This window comes from Oculina patagonica, chromosome 5 (assembly GCF_052425735.1).
Source record: "Oculina patagonica isolate OP01 chromosome 5, crgOcupat, whole genome shotgun sequence".
Taxonomy (NCBI): domain Eukaryota; kingdom Metazoa; phylum Cnidaria; class Anthozoa; order Scleractinia; family Oculinidae; genus Oculina; species Oculina patagonica.
In genome coordinates, this window is record NC_135762.1 from 19,921,827 (window position 1) to 19,941,966 (window position 20,140).

General features: G+C 39.9%; 2 protein-coding genes across 2 annotated transcripts in view; one reads left to right on the plus strand and one right to left on the minus strand.

Moving 5' to 3' along the window:
• LOC144653176 (tolloid-like protein 2) overlaps window positions 1–20,140 on the minus strand; it is a 53,364-nt gene that overhangs the window by 19,179 nt on the left and 14,045 nt on the right. The window lies entirely within an intron of this gene.
• LOC144653197 (uncharacterized) lies at window positions 3,972–18,807 on the plus strand. The gene is made up of 3 exons (XM_078513143.1): window positions 3,972–4,036; window positions 16,142–16,217; window positions 17,654–18,807. The coding sequence occupies exons 2-3, from the start codon at window positions 16,154–16,156 to the stop codon at window positions 17,914–17,916; spliced, it is 327 nt and encodes a 108-aa protein (XP_078369269.1). The 5' UTR covers window positions 3,972–4,036; window positions 16,142–16,153; the 3' UTR covers window positions 17,917–18,807.

Consider the following 20,140-nt stretch of genomic DNA (forward strand, 5'->3'; position numbering starts at 1 on the left):
CTTGCGGCATGAAAACAAATTTAAGTTCAAAGGCGCGCGCGCGATAAGAGCGCGCGACAACCTTAAGATATCGAAAATCTGAATTCAGACCATGTGGCTGACTGGTGCCCGGCTTGAAAATTAGACGCATTTCCTGGCGTTTGCGTAGTTTATTTCCGCCGCAGAGCATGACCCCTCGGACTTGTGCGTCTTGAAGGGTGTGTCCGTTTGCAGATAGATAGATAAATAGAAACTTTATTAAAAATGTCATAAACCACCTAGCTGGGGAAAACTCCCCCACTAATACGGGGACATAACAAAAAAGGGTTAAAATAAAAGAAAATGCTAAAAAACTATGGCTATTTAAAATGCTTAAAATGTGAGCATTAAAATGCTCTGCGAAAGGAAATCTTCTCAATGCTGCGGAGATGTTCACCGAAGCGTTCTCTTAATGTCCGGCCTGTTTCGCCATGTTCGACCATGACTCAAAGATCTCCTGTCATGTACATGAAAATAATTACCACATTGATTTTAATGCCGTCAATGTAGTTGGACATGAGCCAAATTACCACAAGCGACTCTTTTTGGAAGCCTGGTTGTCTGGTGGAGAAAATGTTGAAAATTTAACGGAAGCTGATTTCACCAACCACCCAAGTGTGTTAAAAACAGCACAGCTTTCAATTCAAAATGATGCAATAAAGCTAAACCCTCTTCAAAAAGCGCAAGTTCAAGAAGTAATGGACTCGTTAAAAAAAAGTCAAGAAGGCATCTGGCTGTGACTCCATTCCTCCATTTGCTCTAAAAGTTGGAGCAGAGGTTCTTGCTATCTCCCTCACCAATTTAACAGATGCATAATTGAGGGTAAATGGCCACAGTCGTGGAAAAAGGGAGAATGGGTACCAGTCTTCAAACGTGATGACCCCCTACTAAAAGAGAATTATAGACCTGTCACTGTCCTCCCGGCTGTAGATAAGGTGTTTGAGCAGCTTGTAGCTAAGCAACTTGTGGGGATGTTCGATCACCGTTTAGGACAAGCCCTGTCGGCCTATCGTAAAACTCATAGCTGCGAGACTACCCTTATTTATTTAATTGAGCACTGGAGATTGGCTATGGACAATAAACAGCTAGTAGGAATCTTATCTACAGATCTGTCAAAGGCATTTGACTCCATGCATCCAGCTCTGTTGCTGAGTAAACTCAGAGCATATGGCTTTGAAGAGAATCTCATCAATTTGTTACGCTCCTATTTATGTGATCGCTCCAACAGAGTAAAGCTGGCATCTCAAAAAAGTTCTTGGAAACAAGTTAACCGAGGTTGCCCCCAGGGATCAGCGTTGGGACCGTTATTGTGGAATATCTCTCAAAATGACTTAGTCTATGAAATTGAACAGAACCTAAGCATGTACGCTGATGACCATTAGCTTTTCGAAATCAGCAATAACGTTACGTCGATTAATAACAACCTTAATGCGAGCGCAACAAAAGCCTCTTTATGGTACGAGTCGAACTTACTTAAGGGGAACCTATCGAAATACCATACCATGCTAATCAACAATAAACAGAGGGACAGTAGAGACGAGATAAGCATAAATGTACAAGGAACTGACATTGAATCTCTGAACAGTATTAAGTTATTAGGTGTCACTATTGACAACATGCTTAATTTCAGCGAGCACATAAATATCACGTGCAAGAAGGCGAACCAGAGACTCAAGAACTTAGTACCCACCGTTGCGAAACTACACCTTTTTAAAGCTGCAATTATTCCGTACCTCACCTATTGCCATCTTACCTGGCATTTCTGCCGAGCAAGTGACAAGAGAAAGCTCGAACGCACCCAGGAGAGAGGTTTGCGTGCAGTCTTCAGAGATAGCAAATCTACATATGAGCAACTACTGAAGAAAGCTAACTTAAAATCTCTTTATGAAAGAAGGCTACAGGATATAGCCTGTATGATGTTCAAAGTGAAACATGATCTGTGCCCCCCGAACGTCAAAAATTTTTTTTTCATTGAAAAGTTCTACTTACAACCTTAGAGGCGCAGATTTCCACATTCTCAGATTTAATACTGTCACCTATGGGAAACACTCGCTAAGATATATCGGGCCTATGCTGTGGAATCGACTCCCAACTAACTTAAAAAACTTACCGTCTCTGCAATCTTTTAAAAGACAGATCACTTTAACCCTTAACATGCTAAGCCCGAATTATTCCGGGATTTGGAGGAAGGCCATTCTGCCACTTATGACGTCACCAATTTACACGTCAGCAGATTTTTGTGATTTGCATCTTATAGAGCTTGGATAGATCTTTCCACAGGACTGTCCATCTTCAATATTGACTGCATTCCGACAGAGCTAATCGAAAAAAACGCGATCAGTTTTTGGCGTAAAATTGGTGCTAAAACAGGCCAAAATACCCGTACTTGATCATAATCTCCTTTCCAGGGTTTTCCATTGATTCAGATCAAAACTTTTCATGCCAGTAGAAGAAGTGCACAGAGTAAAAGATAGAGAGAATAAGAAAGCAGAGAAAAACGAAAAGGAAAGGAGCAAGGAAAAAAATCGGAACGGTTCAGCAAAAAAAAAAAGTCCAAATTTTGGCTTATGCGCATGCGCCAAAGTAAAATATTGTACATTTTTACATGGAAATTACATCAAAATCTTCCTGCATTGTCAGAAAGTGCATTTTTAGCGAATTTAGAGAACTTTTGGACCTTGGAGCCAAGAAAATCGATTAACAGTTAAAAGAACGCGTTTTTGGAATAATTTCAGCATGTTAAGGGTTAAGAGAAAGTATTTATCGCCTTTCTTTTTGTGTTCTGTAATGGTAAACAGTTAGCGCCATGTCATATGCGGAGACCATTAAGATAATTGTTTCGTCTGTTTGCGAGAAAGTATTTTCTTGAAAAGTCACTTTAGGTGTCATTAACTGTCCTTCTCATTTACTAAGTGCTTTTAAACAGTCACGTTATGTTTCCTTGAAACTCGAATGTCAACAAAATCTTTCCCTGAACTTAACCAATAATCTTTAATGTAACCATTAACAAACCTTCTTCGTCATCCTTACTTGGAACCCAAAAGCAAACAAAGCATTGGATCAAGTACAGACCTTGTAAATTTTGTAAATTGGGAATATGTTTCTATGGGAAAAAATCAGCTCAGCAGAAATTTACCAAAATAATGCATCGACTCAAAACCAATATCGCCACCCTCCAAAAATTGTGATTTGCAATCGTGAACAGTTTCCAAGTTTCCAAATAGTAGGTTTCATTTCAAATAATTTTTTACTCGCTAAACCCGGTTGCGTTAGAAAAACAATATTGATCGCCTTTCATTTCGTGATCTGTAATGGTGAACAATTAGCGCCATGTCATGTGAGACAATTCAGATAAACGTTTCGTCTGCTTAGGAGAAAGTATTTTCCTTAAAAGTCAGTTTAGTTGACATTAACTGTCCTTTGCATTTACTATGTGCTTTTAAACAGTCACGTTATGTATCCTTGAATTTAAGATGCCAACAAAAGCCTTCTGAACTTAACTAATGATATTCGTAGGTAACAACTGGCACCCCTGCTTCGTCATCATTACTTCGTAGTGTTTGTTAATTTATTTTAAAAAAATGAAATTTTTTGAGCGTTATTTTCGCCTTGTTTTTGCCTTAAATTTGAGTTTCAAAATACAAAAATAACTGCTAGTAATCACACTCTCTATGGCTGCTTATACTTTTGTTAAAGATTATATGATAAGCGAGAATTTGCAGTTTTTTTTAACTCGGCGACAATTCTATATTTATGGGAAGGTGAATGCAACTAAGCATGCGCTGTTTGCAGGCCCAACTGGCGCCAGTAAGTCTAGATAGCTGAAACCAGCAATTAAACACAATTTTCGTTCTTGACAGATGCCAATTTTATATTTGATCGATACTATCGAGGGCCACGTAAAGCACAGAAAGCCACCGATTGCATTCAGTTCTTCACAAAGAGCTAACCAGTAACGAAGGCTTATTACAGAAGAAGAAAATACGAAGATAAGATAATACGAGAAAATCCCACTGTGGTGAGTCATCTTTGTGGCAAGTTTTGCATTATTAACACTGAGCTAGTTAATATGGTTGCTCGCGTTTTCGTGCTCTAAAGCAATGCCAAACGAGTTAATGAGGATAGTTCTCACTCAAAACCGTTCCTGTTCATTTTGCAAATTACAAGGCTCCAAAACATATTCTACCCTTGCAAAGCCGACCGGAAATAAAAAAAATTATAGCAAAATCGTACATCTACAAAGTCAAAGAAAACTGTTCATGCTAGAATTTCCTCTTCATGGATTCTGTTAGTGAGGAAACCTATGGATGTTTTTAGCCTAATGATTTATTAGGCAAGGTATGTCCTGACCGATCCTGAGAAGATCGACGACCAGTTACCATTTTTAAAACCGTTCCTGTTCATTTTGCAAATTACAAGGCTCCAAAACATATTCTACCCTTGCAAAGCCGACCGGAAATAAAAAAAATTATAGCAAAATCGTACATCTACAAAGTCAAAGAAAACTGTTCATGCTAGAATTTCCTCTTCATGGATTCTGTTAGTGAGGAAACCTATGGATGTTTTTAGCCTGATGATTTATTAGGCAAGGTATGTCCTGACCGATCCTGAGAAGATCGACGACCAGTTACCATTTTTAATTTTATCGTTTTAGCCCTTTTAAGCTTTAATTGTTAAAAAAATGTTCGAAGAAATAATCTAAAAAAGTAAAATTCATATGTGATATTTTTATATTTTTGTGTTTATTTAAATGGCTGCGGATATTTTACTTGTAAAATATTTAGTCAAGGATGAAAAAATTTTATGCACCGCTTTAGCGCACTGTGCCTTTACTCCGTCACTCGGATTAATTAGTTCTTTTAGTAAAAAAGGTAAGCAAGGTTTCGTGTTCAAAGCGTTCAACTTGGTTCGCATCTTCAGTTAAGGTTTCATGTTCAAAGCGTTGGTTCCCGTCTTTACAAGTATCAACAGAAAGTTAAACTTTGGTGTTCAAAGCGTTGGTTTGGGTCTTCACAAATATCAATAAAAAGTTAAGCAAGGTTTCGTGTTCAAATCGTTCAACTTGGTTCGCATCTTCAGTTAAGGTTTCATGTTCAAAGCGTTGGTTCGCGTCTTTACAAGTATTATTTGGTGTTCAAGGCGTTGGTTTGTCTTCACAAATGCAAGTATCAATTAATGACCGAGAATGGCGATTGTTATCTAGGGAACCGACTTTAAAGTTCAGAATTTTTGTTTTAAACGAGATCTTTTAAGCCACTTAGTGAAAAAGAAAACTGACGTTTCAAGTAAACACGGCATAAAAACAATTTTCAGCTGTCTTTTTTAAGCATAAATGAAATGAAAATTAAAGTAAGGAATATTATAGGACCACTTAAAGGAGACAAAAGACCTATCACTCCCATTCCGCACTGAGACCCAACAAGAATAGAAAAAAAAGAGAGCTTCAAACTGACTAAAGTGAACGAGAACTTGAGCTTTTCTGTGCAGCCGTAAGTAATGTTTTTAATCAGCGTTTGCAGGTTTTCTTTTTACAATTTTAACAGCTAAGTGATGTAGTTGCCACAGATTTTGTGCACCATAATAACAAAGAGGTGTACATTTTTCACGAGTCGATGTCCTGATACGTAGGAGAAAGTCTACAATGATTTATCTTTCACGATCATTTGGGAACCTTTCCGGGGGTATTTTTAGAGTCTGTGGTAGTCCGTTATTTCGCATCAAATCACAACCTAGCCGTGGATTTTGTGGTCTGCCCTGCATGGCGAGTTTGTATTGAATCCCTGGCGAGCATCCAGGCACTAAGTTTGTAACAAAGGCTATAGCTAGGGGAACGTGTGTTTGACAATAATACGAAAATAGCCTCTGAACGTGGTTCGTATAGTCTCGCAAATTGATGGTGGAATCAAACCTCAACAATATATGGCGAGATATCTTGCGAAAAAGTCAAATTAATTCATTTTTTTCCACGAATAATATTTAACAATTATTCGCCGAAGGCGAAGTGATTATTGTTGAATAATCCCCGAGACGAAGTCGAGGGGATTATTCAACAATAATCACTGAGCCTGAGGCGAATAATTGTTTTAGTATAATTTTTAGAGGTGATCATCAAGAACTTAAAAAATAACGATAGCAAACAAGAAAACAGCAAACACAAGTGTTCGCTTGCATACGGTGTAAACTAGTTTAAATCATCGATTGAAATCAGAATTTATTTAGTTAAAGCAATAAAATGGAACAAAACAAACACAATGAGAAAGATAGATGTCTGGTACCTTTGTATGATTGTGGATGACTTCTAAGCGAATGTGCGAATCCTCTAAAAATGAGTAGCTCCGGTGAGAAGAGAACTTAATAATGTTTGCTCAATCGATCTGACTGAGTTTCTCATCGATCGCCAAAACCGCCGTGTTTACGATCATTTCTAATGCCTTGAGAACCATCTCTTGAAAATATTTTCGGTCCAAAAGCCTTGGAAGTTAATTTGAAAAATTCCCAATATTTAAAATATCCAGGACTTGGAATGGTTTCTTTCAAATCAAAGAAATTTTCATTCAGCAAAAGCGGCCATGTTTACTTCCCTGGATGTCAAAGGTGGCGTGGCTAAGTAACCAAGCCTTCAAAGCTATAATCACCTCGCGCGGGGTGATTATAGCCTCATAAGCCGAGCTTCTCGACCAATCAGAATGCTTCAATTCTTATAATCACCTCTGAAATTATACTAAACATGGTTATTTCAGATTCGATCGGCCGCCCCGTCGTTGCATGTTTATGGAACTCATTACCATTGCTAAGGGTTTGATACACTACACCAGGCTCTTTCTTTCTCTAGAAAGTTCGCTTGGGCACAATGCTGACAGAGAGGCTTGGAGCGAGCTAGATGTGGTGGAGTGCAAATCCATGTTTTTACAAAGTAACAATAGCTCGTTTTATTTTGAATAAAAAAAACATACTACGTTGAGAAAAAAATGCTTGGGAGGTGCGAAGGCTGCTTTTTTGTCTCGTGTCGCATGACGTTGTCATGACGACACGAGATAATTCTACAGGGGAAAAGGTGTATTCCATGCGTGTTTGCTTTCTGAGGCCGCCGAATTTTCCCGCCATGTCAACATTTGCTTTGTGAGGCCGCGGAATTTTCCCGCCATGTCAACATTTGCTTTGTGATCTGAGGCCGCCGGAATTTCGTATCAAAGAACAGATAATGTTTCTTAACAAAGGCCGCAACTAACGCGCTGGTTTATCAAACTGTAGATTAGGATTAGGAGTATTTATTGTAAAAGGCTTATAATGTAAAAATACAGGCACGCTTTACTGTTCTTAATTTTTTTTTCTTTTTTACGTTTATTGCTGTAGTTAGTTCACAGTCCTCTTCGGGTCTTCTGATCGCTGCACTCCCACGATGATATTAAGCGTTGACCTTTTCTGTTAATAAACGACACACAATGCAGGCAGAAGATATGACCTTTTTTTTCTGAACTTACAGCAAACGAGCAAATTATTAGTGGTCCAACAGGCAATATAAATGGAACAGAAATAAGGCCCCTTTTAGCTGGCGACATTGCCTATCCACTAACGAACTGGCTAGTGAAACCCTACCCGGACAGAGGACGCCTGACTCAGGAGCAGAGAAAGTTAAACCTAAACTTCGGTGAGCTACGATCTGTAGCATTTGGCATGTTGAAAGTACGCTGGAGAATTGCGTTGAAAAAGGTTGAGCAAAAAACGAGCATCCTAAAATAGACTATGATTGCTACGTGAGTTTTGCACAACATATGTATTAAAAGGGGTGACAACGATAACAACGATTCAATAACAGAAGATAAACGATTAGATAAAGACAATTATTTTGATGCTAAATCTTAAAAATGTCAACTGTGGCATTTTTTTGTTCCATTTATTTGCTCTGGGCACCACGGAACATTTCAGCCGATCGTTCAAATCTTGCGTTGTGCTGTTCCATACTTTTTTCCCACATTTCAATAAAAGAACTCTGCCAGTCTGGAGTCGTACTTTTTGCCTTTCTTTTCTCAGGCGGTTCTGATTCATCGAGAGAAACATTTACACTTTCGATTTGCGAACCCTCGTTTACACTCGGCTCTGAGGTATAAAGGTAGAACTCATTACCATTTTAATAATCGGCCATAGGAATCGGCCATTTTAGAGGGATCGATGATGTCGCGGTGTCCCATCACCTCAACAAAGATGTCGAAATAGGGAAGCCTTCTTTAATTTTCTGAATTCCATCTTCTCCAGTCAAGCGAGATCGCTGCTTGAACTGCTTGAACTCGTACTCTAGATTCTTCACCTGCTGTAGCATTCTCTGGCTTTCTGGACACCTTTCTTTATACAAAGAATAGATATCGTTCCAGATTTTGATTTTTTTTCTCTTTGTGAAACTTCCCACAGCTTACTGAATTTGGGGGCCCACGCTTCAAGAAGTTCGTACGTTTCTTTCTCAGTCCTATCAGCAGACTTAACGCGAGGTTTTTTCGTTTTGTGTTTGCCGTAGCAAGTACTTCAACATCACTTGCAACTGAAGACTGAGGCGATGGCAGCGATGGCGTGCTTCTTGCCAGTAGAATTAGTGATTGCAAGCGAATTGGATCCTGTGCAGGCTCTGGACCTGCTGGCAGGCTTCGCAGTTCAGCTGGATTATAAAATGTGGCGCTTTTCAATGGAAATGGCCAATGTTGGCCGCCGTTCATTGGCTGATCTGAATTTGCTCCTCTTGCAAACCGTCGATTTAAGTTATCGCTTCGGAACAAAATGCGTGATTTGTGATTGTGTGAATTTTCTTTTTACAAAAAGAAATGAGCGTGTCATACAAGTCTTGCGTGTTCTGATAACGCAGAACATTCGATTTCCTGAGATTGTTTTGATAGCGCGGAAGTTATATTCGCCGTGATTAACTGAGCCCGAGGCGAATAATTGTTTTGGAAGTGCACTTCGGTTCTTTTGAACACGATACGTTGCCACGGCTACAAAGTAGGCTACTTTTTAACTGTTTTTTAAAAGTTGAAATTAGACCTGTTCGCATCTGAAGTAATTTTTACTAAGCTACTACTTTTAAGGAAATTTTTCAAAAAATTAACAAATAAAAGAGGCTGACAAATGCGGTGTTGAATGATTGTTTAACAAAAGTTGATATACGATACAAGGTCAAACGGTGTCTTGTCAGTTGTTTACAGTCCCGCACAGTATCAGATTTGATAACCTCGTGACGCACAACATGGCGCCATCGCACTCGGTAGATCGGAGGAATCTCGTTTGTTCTCTATCGTGTCCACCGCACGCGAACCGAGAGAAAGATGAACTCAAAAGTGAAAAATGGCGAGCGTCGTGGGAGGTGGGGAAGAAGAGATCGCCGAGCAGTGTTTGCCGAGTCAGTTGCGATGTGGAACACGAGAAAAAATGTCGAACGCCCACCGAGGGCACAAAGAGACAGCCCACCCACTGACCGCCATCAGTGACAGAGAGAGAAATGATGGCACAAGCGCACTGAGGGCCCCGAGTGAGAACAGCGAAGAGAGAGAGAGGCCGCGATGCGAAGGTGAGCGGGCGCCAGCCCATCCCGCCCCCGCGCGAGACACTCTTCGACACCCGCGCCCGCCAACCCCCCGCCCCACAGACTCACCGCCCGCGCACTGGAGCCGCACACAGTGAGAAGAAGCGAGAGACGCGCAGTCACAGAGTCCGCCAGCAACACACTCCAACAACCCCCGCAGCGACCACCGCCCGAGACACACACCAACCACAATCGGCCCGAACGAGCGCGGACCGAGACCTCATCTTGTCACGCTATACCCAACAGATCACGAAGGCCGAAGGGAGAGAGACCACCCCCACCGATCGCGCAGTAAATGAGCGGGAGAAATTGCCAAAAACACACGGGGTAACCAGTACTGACCAAAGCAACAGGAACAAGAAGGGGAACAACTCCGACCGGCAATGACCGCGCGCGGAACATAAATGCGAAAGAAAACGTAAGGCGGGGGAAAGTGAGACTCTTTTAGTGTACAATGAGTCGCACTGAGAGCCGACTATAAACAAGCTGAAATGGCCGCCAATAAATGAGAAGGCATGAAACAGGAGGGGGGGAGGGGTTTGGCCGTGGATCAAATCTGATAACTGTGCCGGGCTGGTTTACATCGAATGTAAGAATTTCTGTCTACCTAATAGAACTCGTCAAATATAAGTTATCTCTTTCGTTTATACTTTGCATTAGTCCTTTCTAACTGCCAGAGAGTAGTTTGCTTTCATGTGCTTTGTGTTCTAACTTGATTTCTGTTCGAAAAGTAGCCGGCAGTGGCTTTGCCATGAACATTGTGTAGCAGTGTAGCGTTTCAAGAAAAGAATAGCTTAGTGTAGTGTGTCAAACTTATACAGATGCGATTACGCATCGTCCTTTTACCGTAGTAAAAGGGCTCTTTACTTCGGGAAACTCACAAATCGTGTGTGACCGACATTTCCCAAGGTAAATTTACTGCGGTGTTTTTCCTTGGATACATAAAAAAAACAACAAAAGAATTGCCCATAAAAGTTACCATGGATACTATCCATGAAGTTACCGAGGTAAAGAGGTAGGTTTTTCAAGTACCCCAAGATAAAATGACCGATCGCGAGGGAAACTCAAAGATAAGCAAATAAAATAAACAGAGAAATTTGAAATTAAATATATGATGGCGCGAGGTTTAGATTTCCGGAGGTCAACTAAAAAAAAATGATTGATAAACTCTTATCAGTGGAGTGCCCGGAAACATGCACGCTAACTTTCATTTTTCGATATTCACGCTTATTATTACCATTTGGACTGTTGAACATTTTCAATTCTCACCAATCAAACAAACTAAATGTAAAACCAATGGAATGAATTTAAGTTTGGTGACAAACTAATGAACAGGAGATGACATTTCTTTTACATATTATCTCCCGAAATTATCGGAAAGGTATGGCCATAATGGAAAACCTTCAATGATCTTCATTGCCTTGCTGTGTGTTCAGATTACATGCCCAAGATAATAAAATAATTGAAGAATTTTCTTTCGCCAGCTTTTCTTTTTTTTCAGTAAAGCGTTGCGTGAGACGGCTAAATGACGTCCCGCTCCTTGTATTCTTGGGTTTTTAAGAGGTGACTACCAACAGCGCTCTCTGTACTGAGACCCTCCCATCCTTTCGTACAGAAAAGGGAAGTCGCTAAAGGATATACTCGTTAGAACAAAACTTTGAAAGTCTACAATACAAATCTCGACCAATGGGCGTCGTGTTTGGCCTGTCTCTGTTAATTGCCCCCATACGCTCAAATGACTATGGTTACACCCTGCTTTAGAGCTGGAGGTCCAGTATTGCACAGCTTCCAAAAATACCAAATAAACCAGAGACAACTGTTTGCCTGTATCCAATGTTATTTTATTATCTTGGGCATGTAATGAACACACAGCAAGGCAATGAAGATCATTGAAGATTTTTCATTATAGCCATACCTTTCCGATAATTTCGGGAGATAATATGTAAAAGAAATGCCATCTCCTGTTCATTAGTTTGCCACCAAACGTAAATTCATTCCGTTGGTTTTACATTTAGTTTGTTTGATTGGTGAGAATTGAAAATGTTCTACAGTCCTAAATGGTAATAATAAGCGTGAATACCGAAAAATGAAAGTTAGCGTGCATGTTCCCGGGCACTCCACTGATAAGAGTTTATCAATCAATTCTTTTATACCCATACCACGTTTGCGTGACAGTACAGAGAGCGCTGTCGGTAGTCACCTCTTAAAAAGCCAAGAATACAAGGAGCGGGACGTCATTTGGCCCGGCGTGTCACGCAACGCTTTACTGAAAAAGAGAAAAACTGGCGAAAGAAAGTTCTGTCTTCATTTCATTAGTTCTTTCTATATTCTTATTTTTTTAATTTTTTTTTTATATATATTTTTTTAAGTTACCCTCGACCCTCGACATGTTACCCTCGACTCTCGACATTTTACGCTCGACTCTCGACCCTCGACAATTAGCTACACTCCTTTGCGTGTTCAAGGCAGCAAAAACGTGGTCTTTCTTAAAATGTGGAAAGCTAAATGGCTTGCTGATTTATAAGTATAAGCTTTTTTTTGGAAATTTGGCGTAAGTCAAGGAAGATCTATAGTGCATTTTCTTATATGTATTTCGATTTATAAACGGAGTCTTCGCTTTCTAATTCTTCGGTGTCTGAAACACTGACATAACAAAGCAGTAGAGGACTGTTGAAACAGTATGAATAATAAATGCGAGATGATGCTAGCAAGCACCCTCGAATTATCCACTTTCGCATTTCGCGCCGAAAACAGTATGAAAGATTGACCTTGGTAGACCGCAAACACCTCGGTAACGTATTCCCGCGTGAGTTTACCTTGTATTTACCTTGGGAATGTATGTGTACAACGTTCGTTACAAACATACCGGCATTTCCATTTTCAGCGTTTTCGTCACAAAAAACATGTATGAAATACAGTAGAACCCCTATTAAGCGGCCATCCTCGGGGAAATGGCAACTGGCCGCTTAATATAATAGGGGTTGGCCGCTTATTAAGACATTATAAAAAGGTAACGTTTCTTCAATACAATATAGCATGAAAAGGAATAACGGAATCACATGAAGACGACAATAAACCTGTGTTTGAATAATTTTATCAGCCGTCACTTTCATTTTTGTTGAAAACAAAACCAAACATCGTAAATTACATTCTTACTGGCCGCTAAATTGGGGCAAAAGCAATAGAAAAACGCTCATCGGGACGGGACGGCAAAAAGGTGGCCGCGGCCGCTTAATAGGGTTGGCCGCTTAAGAGGGGTTTTATTGACAGTATTTTACTGACAGTAGTTTCGGGACTTTAGTAACTGGCCGCTAAACAGGAGGTGGCCGCTTAATGGGTGGCCGCTTAATAGGGGTTCGACAGTACTCTATTTTCTAATATTGTTCTTTGATCGTTAAAAGCGGGAAATGAATCGCAAAAGAAATCGAAAACAGCACAAAACGGTCGGCGTAAGGTGACGTAGAGAGCAGAGGTGTAGTCTCCTAGTGAATGTTGTGTAACCCTCACTTCATGGTTGTTGTTAGTGGTCAATGGATGCTCACCAAACAGTTTCCGTCTTATTTCAAGTGCACCCTTCTTGGACTCGGGAGCGGAGTTGTAGTCCCCAACTGGATGTTGTGTAGCCCCCACTGAAAGATAACTGTCTGTCTGTCAGCAGTCTCTGAATGTTCTTCACCAAACAGTTTCCGTCTGATATGCTTCTTGGGCTCAAGAACGGAGATGTAGTCGCCTAGTGAATGTTGTGTAACCCCTGCCCCAAACAGCCTCAGTCTGATGTCGAGTACACGCTTCTCGGGCTTAAAAGCTTCTGAGCAGTCCCCTCTCCTGTGTTGAATGGCGGCTTGATCTAAATAGATGTCTGGAAAAACCGAATAGCGAATAGTCGCGAATAGTACGAATACTCCCGAATAGTCGCGAATAGTATGTGATAAGTCGTGAATAATGGCCATTATAGTTCACCACTAAATTTTCTCCGATTCTGATTGGTTTAAATTGAACACGTGACGCGATAGTGTCTGCGCGCCGGAGGGCACTATCAGCCCATAGTGCCCTCCCGTGAAAAAATGCCCGGATCGATAGTGCCCTCCCGAGCGCACCCGTGCCTTTTTTTGTAAACAAACGTGCCTGCAGACAAAAAAACCCAACCAAATTCACTGCATTTGGTGGGTTTCTTGTTTGATTTTGTTTCGTTTGTTAAATTTCGGCTTTTAATTGAGTTTTTTATCCTGAAAAGTAAAAATAATTCACGATGCTCGTTTTTGTATGTGCGCGCGGAAGAAAATTTAGTGGTGAACAATAAAGACAATAGAGTGTTTCTGTCTCGGAACTATCGGTCTGATAGTTGCCCCTTGGAAATTTGATATTCTTAAAACTAGCATATTTGCCCTCGAAGCTTCGCTTCTCGGGCTAATATTTGTTTTAAGAACATCAAATTTCCGCGGGGCAACTATCAGCCGATAGTTCCTCGACAGAAACACTCTATTGTTAAAATAGTATCGAATAGTAGTTGGATAGTGTCGAATAGTACCAAATAATGACAAATAGTTTCAAATACTAACGAAGAGTTGCGAATAGTGACGAATAGTCCTGAATAGCGACGATAACGAATAGTGACAATTCGAGACCAGAATACTCTTTACTACTGATCAAAGTCAATGTCTTACATTGATCTGTTAACTTTTCAGCATATATATATACCACATTCTTCCTACCTTATTCTTACTTATTTTCGCGAGTACTAATTTTCGCGATTTCAAAATAATCGCGAAATTTAATACGCGCGAAAAAAACGTTGCGCGAAATTTAAGCACGCGAAAATTAATAACATATTATATCAAAACAGTAAAAATTTTAAATGTTTGAAACTGCAGCTATTTATCCTGGAAAATACATTTCCGTCTTGTTTTCGACTAGCACCCTTCATCTGATTATTGTTTTCTTCAATTTGTAAATCGGCCAAAACCTCTTTAGTACAGTCACCAAAGTTTCCGTTTGCCGAGACTCCTTGTAGTTACATTGAACCAGATCTTTGTATATGTCTAGTAGTTTCTTAGTCTTTGACGACTGAGCCATAAAACACTGACAAAATCGCAAAATTTAATACACTTTTGCCTTAATTTTTTTTTGCAATCGCGAAAATTAATACTCGCGAAATTCGGCTCTCGAAATTTCGCGAAATTAAGTACGCGCAAAAATTAGTAAGAATAAGGTAATTTGGAATGCCCCTTCTTTATAATCCTCTGCACCCTTAGCGAATTGAAACTGTCAAGTTGACTTTAAGACGAAACAAAACTACCTGGTAGAAAACTAGCCTTTGAGCCTGAGAACTTTACAAAAAAAAGAAACAAGACATCAATACATCAAAAAGAATTATAAGCGAACAATCATTTTATGAATTTATAGAACGAAAACAAGCTTAGCACCAAAACGAGGCTATACCTCGTGGTTTAACATTGAAATCGCAAATTACACATATTGAAAAGAGAGTGACACGAGACAGCCCAAAGGGCCTTTGATTTCATTAGGGGCCAGGGGGAATAAGACTGATATGCACTGTCGTGAATTTTGTTATACAACGTCGCGTTTTATAATTTCTGTATACACCGGCCGATTAAAGAAACGTTGACTCATGAAAAGCATAAACCATAAACGATGCGACCCAAATGTTTACTGGGAAATAGAAAAAAAGTACAGTGGAACCCCGATATAACGATCTTCGATATAACGATATTCCTGATATAACGATGAATATGTTATGTCCCGGCAATAGTAAAATGTATGGGACGGAACCCCGATATAACGATTCCTCGATATAACGATATAATTTTACAGCCCCTTGGCATATCGTTATATCGGGGTTCCACTGTAATCGTCGTCTGTAATCGTCGTCGTCTATAATAAGTCAAGTTGCATAGATCATGCTCAAAAAGCTCTTAAAGAAAGAAAATATCTTGATTATAAGTGGAATATTACCCTAGGGGGGTACTCGAAGAATACATGACGATACTGGGGGGTCCGACGTATTTTTTTGGGTTGAAAATTTACGCGCTCGGTATTTTTTTTGGGTTAAGTGATCTGTCACGTATTTTTTTAGGTCTTATCTCCGAGCGATCTTTTCGTTTCGAGTTTTCGTTGCGATCAGCTAGCGGATCAGAAAAATATTCATTCGAACTTTTTTTCAGCGACGTGTTTTCCAGAAAAACTGTTAATATTAAGAAGGCACTACAATGTATTTAGTCTTATATTTTTTGGGTTGGAAATTTTGATACAAGGTATTTTTTGGGTCTAAAATTTTAGGCTTGTGTATTTTTTGGGGTTTGCAATATGAAGCTCCGTCGGACCTAGCTCCCGTCATGTATACTTCGAGTACCACCACTGGGAATATTACTAAGCTTACCAGTGCTTTATGCTTCATGGCTTATGCTTTTTATAGCTAGGGTCAAAGTTTCTTCAATTTGGTGTATAATGCATGCTGCATTTGGTAAAAACCTTGGAACTATAGCAAATTGTGATAACATGTTGTGACAATATGTAAATAATCCAACCTTTTATTTGTAGGTTTTCAGCATCATGCGTTTTACTGTGATTGTTCTTCATTTGTCAATTCTGACCATGGGCTTGGCACAAGCGAAAGGTACGTGACGTCACATTAGCGAAAGCATAGTACTATATTATTTCTGCTGTCATTGTTATATGGCTAAGATATGGAGAGCGACACTCCGGTGAAGCCATAGGCGACATAGAGTGTCACCGGCGGAGCGGGAGATTTTTTTCTTCGGGCGTCCAGGGAAACAAAGCGGTCAACAGCAAACGCGAAAGATACAAAAACAAGGAAAATACTCCCGAAGACAAAATCAACGCTCCGCTGGAAGTTGAAGCACCGAACACAGATCGCTAAGGGATGGAGGGCGGGCGGGGCGCGACATTTGAACTGTAGTCGTGGTGTTTTACCGTCGAAAGACCTAGAACTGTGGTGCACGTTGAAGGAACGGTTAATATAGCACCGCTACACAAATAGGAGAGAGCCATGGGGATAATTAGCCATTTCCACGGGACTTATGACCTGCGTGCATAATAAAGTACTATGCAAATGACTTTGAATAGAGACATGGTGTCAGAAGTGAGTTGGGCTACCTGTGTATTTGCAGGGGTAAACGGCCATTATCGGGGGTTAGTATTCCTGTTCATTTGAAGGCAGATGATATCAGGAATTATTGGGTGAATGGTTTCTCACGATTTGTAACCTTTTCTCTTCATCAACACAACTCGCTGAAATTCGATTCAGACAGCTGCTAAGAAAGTGGACTAACTTAAGAATGCGAAATAGAATGTGACTTTTATTTCCTAATTTATAGATCATTTCGCTAAATATCTTACACTGCAAGAAAGTCTGCATTTTGACGGGAATTTGGAAAAGGATCATGGGCGAGCTGTAAATTTACGACGCTTATCGCAGCTTGTCGCCTATAAATTTGTGCGTCACGCACGCATCGACATTTTGAGAGAAATACGAGACGAAAAAGGGAACTGTTTTGCAGTGTATAGGTCATTTAATTAAACATGTGCAATATTGTGCAACACAAGAATTGCGAGTTAAGTGGCACGCGTGTAAACAATTGTAATAACTGCTAACTGGACTGCATGTATTTAACGAATCCACGGAATATCGCCTGATACTTAACCTACGAAGCGGTACACTGCGTTTGCTAAAATCAAACGATATCCCGCACGACTGAGCAGGATTATTGTTTTATCATTCAACAAATTGTCAGGAGAACGCATTTTACAGCTAGAAAAACTTACTTCGAACGAATATTGGCAAACTACGTACGAATATCGCAGGATATCTGTTACGTACGGATGACGGATACCAAGGACTTTCTGACCATATTTGCGCATCGTGGCAATTTGGTGAATAATAACAATTACCTTCTGTCCATATATTGGCATCGTGCGAATAAAATTAAACAACCAGTCTAATGGCATATGCACAATACTCCACATATTTTAGACGCCGGGATCTTTGTATTCTTCTTTATATTTTCTATTCATTTTTTATCCGTTTTTCAGATTTCATATGTCCAACCTGTGCAATGTATGGGCCCAACGCTCAAGAAGATTGTGAAAACAATTTTGTGAATCCAGTTCCAGTTTGTGAATACAAGGATCAGCCTCAGTGCATTGTTTACAAGAATGGTTGGATGTTCACCCGCGCCTGTGCCAGCGAAAGCATCTACCAAGAAAATTTTAAAAGATGCAAAGCAGATCCCCGATATTGTCAAATGGGGCGATGCTTTACATCCGGGTGCTTGGCGACTCTTGGTGAAAACTAAGCACAACGGAAGAGCATTTTTAAGGTGGCTCATAATAGTTAAGTCAAAATTAGACATGCCCGTTTTTGGTGTTCAATCATGGCTATATAAATAATGTTTGGGAAATTCTTTTACAAACCGTTTTTAATTTTACCAACGAACAAATCAAGGTTATTATGACGTCAAAATGTGTTACCATGGCAACGCCATATGAGGTCAAAATGCCCTATTTTGGTCCTTTTGACGCAAATAACTAAAATCTACTAGGTGAAATTTCTTGCTTTTGATATATTTTCATCTCACCAGCAAAGTGAACAATTTTGCAAATTTTTAAACAGTTCTGTAGGTAGGTTTCGGAGCTACGTTATTTTTTCATAAATTTAAGGTGGCTCTGAACTCCACGTACAGAATTTTTTAAAAAATTGTTAGATTGTTTGCTACCTTTGTCCATTAGACAAAAATATATGAAAAACAAAAACTTTCACCGTCTAGTTTAAGTTATTAGCCACAAACGATCAAAAATAAGGTATCTTTGACTTCAACTTGCTCACTGGTAAAACCTTAAGAAAGTTGTACTGAAAGTTAAACCTCAACATTATTGGTATAGCTACAATAGAATGCCAAAGACGGGAATATCTAAACCACTACGAGCCACCTTAAGCTGATGATTCTGATACTCAGTTATTGTGCTGTTAAAGGGGATTAAAGTCATTAACACTGTCCATTATGTATAGGTAATCACATGATTTCGAGTGCAATTTGGGATAAATAAGCACGAGCCTGTAGGTAAGCAGGATTTCATGTTGAAAGGCTTTAGTTCGCGTCTTCATAACAAATAAAAAGCGGGATTTCATGTTCAAAGCTTTAGTTCGCGTCTTCACAACAAATAAAAAGCAGGATTTCATGTTCAAAGCTTTAGTTCGCGTCTTCACTACAAATAAAAAGCGGGATTTCATGTTCCAATTCTTTTATAACAAAGCTACTCCAAAGTTGGCTGAAAAGAGCGAATTTGGCGAACTTTATAAGCAAGAAGTACAGTAATCGGCAGTGCCTTCCCTAAAACCACAAAACTGCAAAAAGGCCGCCCATAGTTAACTCAACAACGCAAAACAAAAGGATGGATGCGAAAATGTTATTTCAAAATACTTGTAAAGGTACAACAAGAGCGACTTAATGAAGAAGAAAAGGAGCAAATATTTACGGGAAGACAAGAAAACTAACACGATTAATGCATTCATTGTACCACGTAAAATTAGGCTCAACACTTAAGTAAAGTTTGTATCTTTCAGTATTGGTCTTGTCCTTTCGTACATCAATTAACTTGTTAGACTCTCAGCTCACTTTCGTTTCGGTTCAGCAATGAATAAAATACTTAGTAGTCTTGATGACAACCCTGGGGCCGTAAACATGTAAGCTTAAGCCCGCGACACACTAGGCGATTTTATTCGCCGATCGCGGCGAATTTGATCGCCAGCGAATGCCGCCAAATTTAATCGCCGATCAGTTCATGCCAGATATCGGCGATCGGCGAAAATCGAAATCGCTCCACTGGGCCGGCACATCTGGCGAATAAAATCGCCAAGTGTGTTGCCGGCTTAATCTAACTGTCAGTAAAATATGCTGCTGGTTAACCCAAACAAAAACTTCCCCGGGTGGGCTTAAACCGCCAACATTTCGGTTAACACTAAACTATTGCGGCAGGGAGACCTCCGTTGCTCCGAGTTGTATTGACAATCATTTTTAGAATCATTATGTTTATAAATTTAAACTGATCATTTATGTTACACAGACTGCGAGAAAAACTGCAGCCAGTGACAAGGCTAGGCGATATTCACTATAAGCATTCAAACACAGAACTTAAGGTGATTTACTCCTTTATAGAGAACATGAGGATAGCATTTCCTATTTCCATTTTTGATTGCATTTTATTGCAATCTATCTCATCACTGTGCTACTGATTACTGCAAGAAAGTTCTGTTCTTCCTCTGATAGACTAGGCAGAAGTAAGAGTGACTTATTGGCGATACGGAACAGAACTAACATGGAAGGACGCTCGAAGTTAGTCACGCACGCGTTGGTTGCGAATTTGAAACTTGAGGAAAAGAAAGCGAAGTCATTCATGTTCTGTGGCACCCATCGCCTTGGAAGGAAAAGATCTGGAAACTCCAAGCCAAGGCCAATTATTGCACGCTTTACATGCCGAGCAGACAGGGATTTTACCTGGCGACAGCGCTTTAATCTCAGG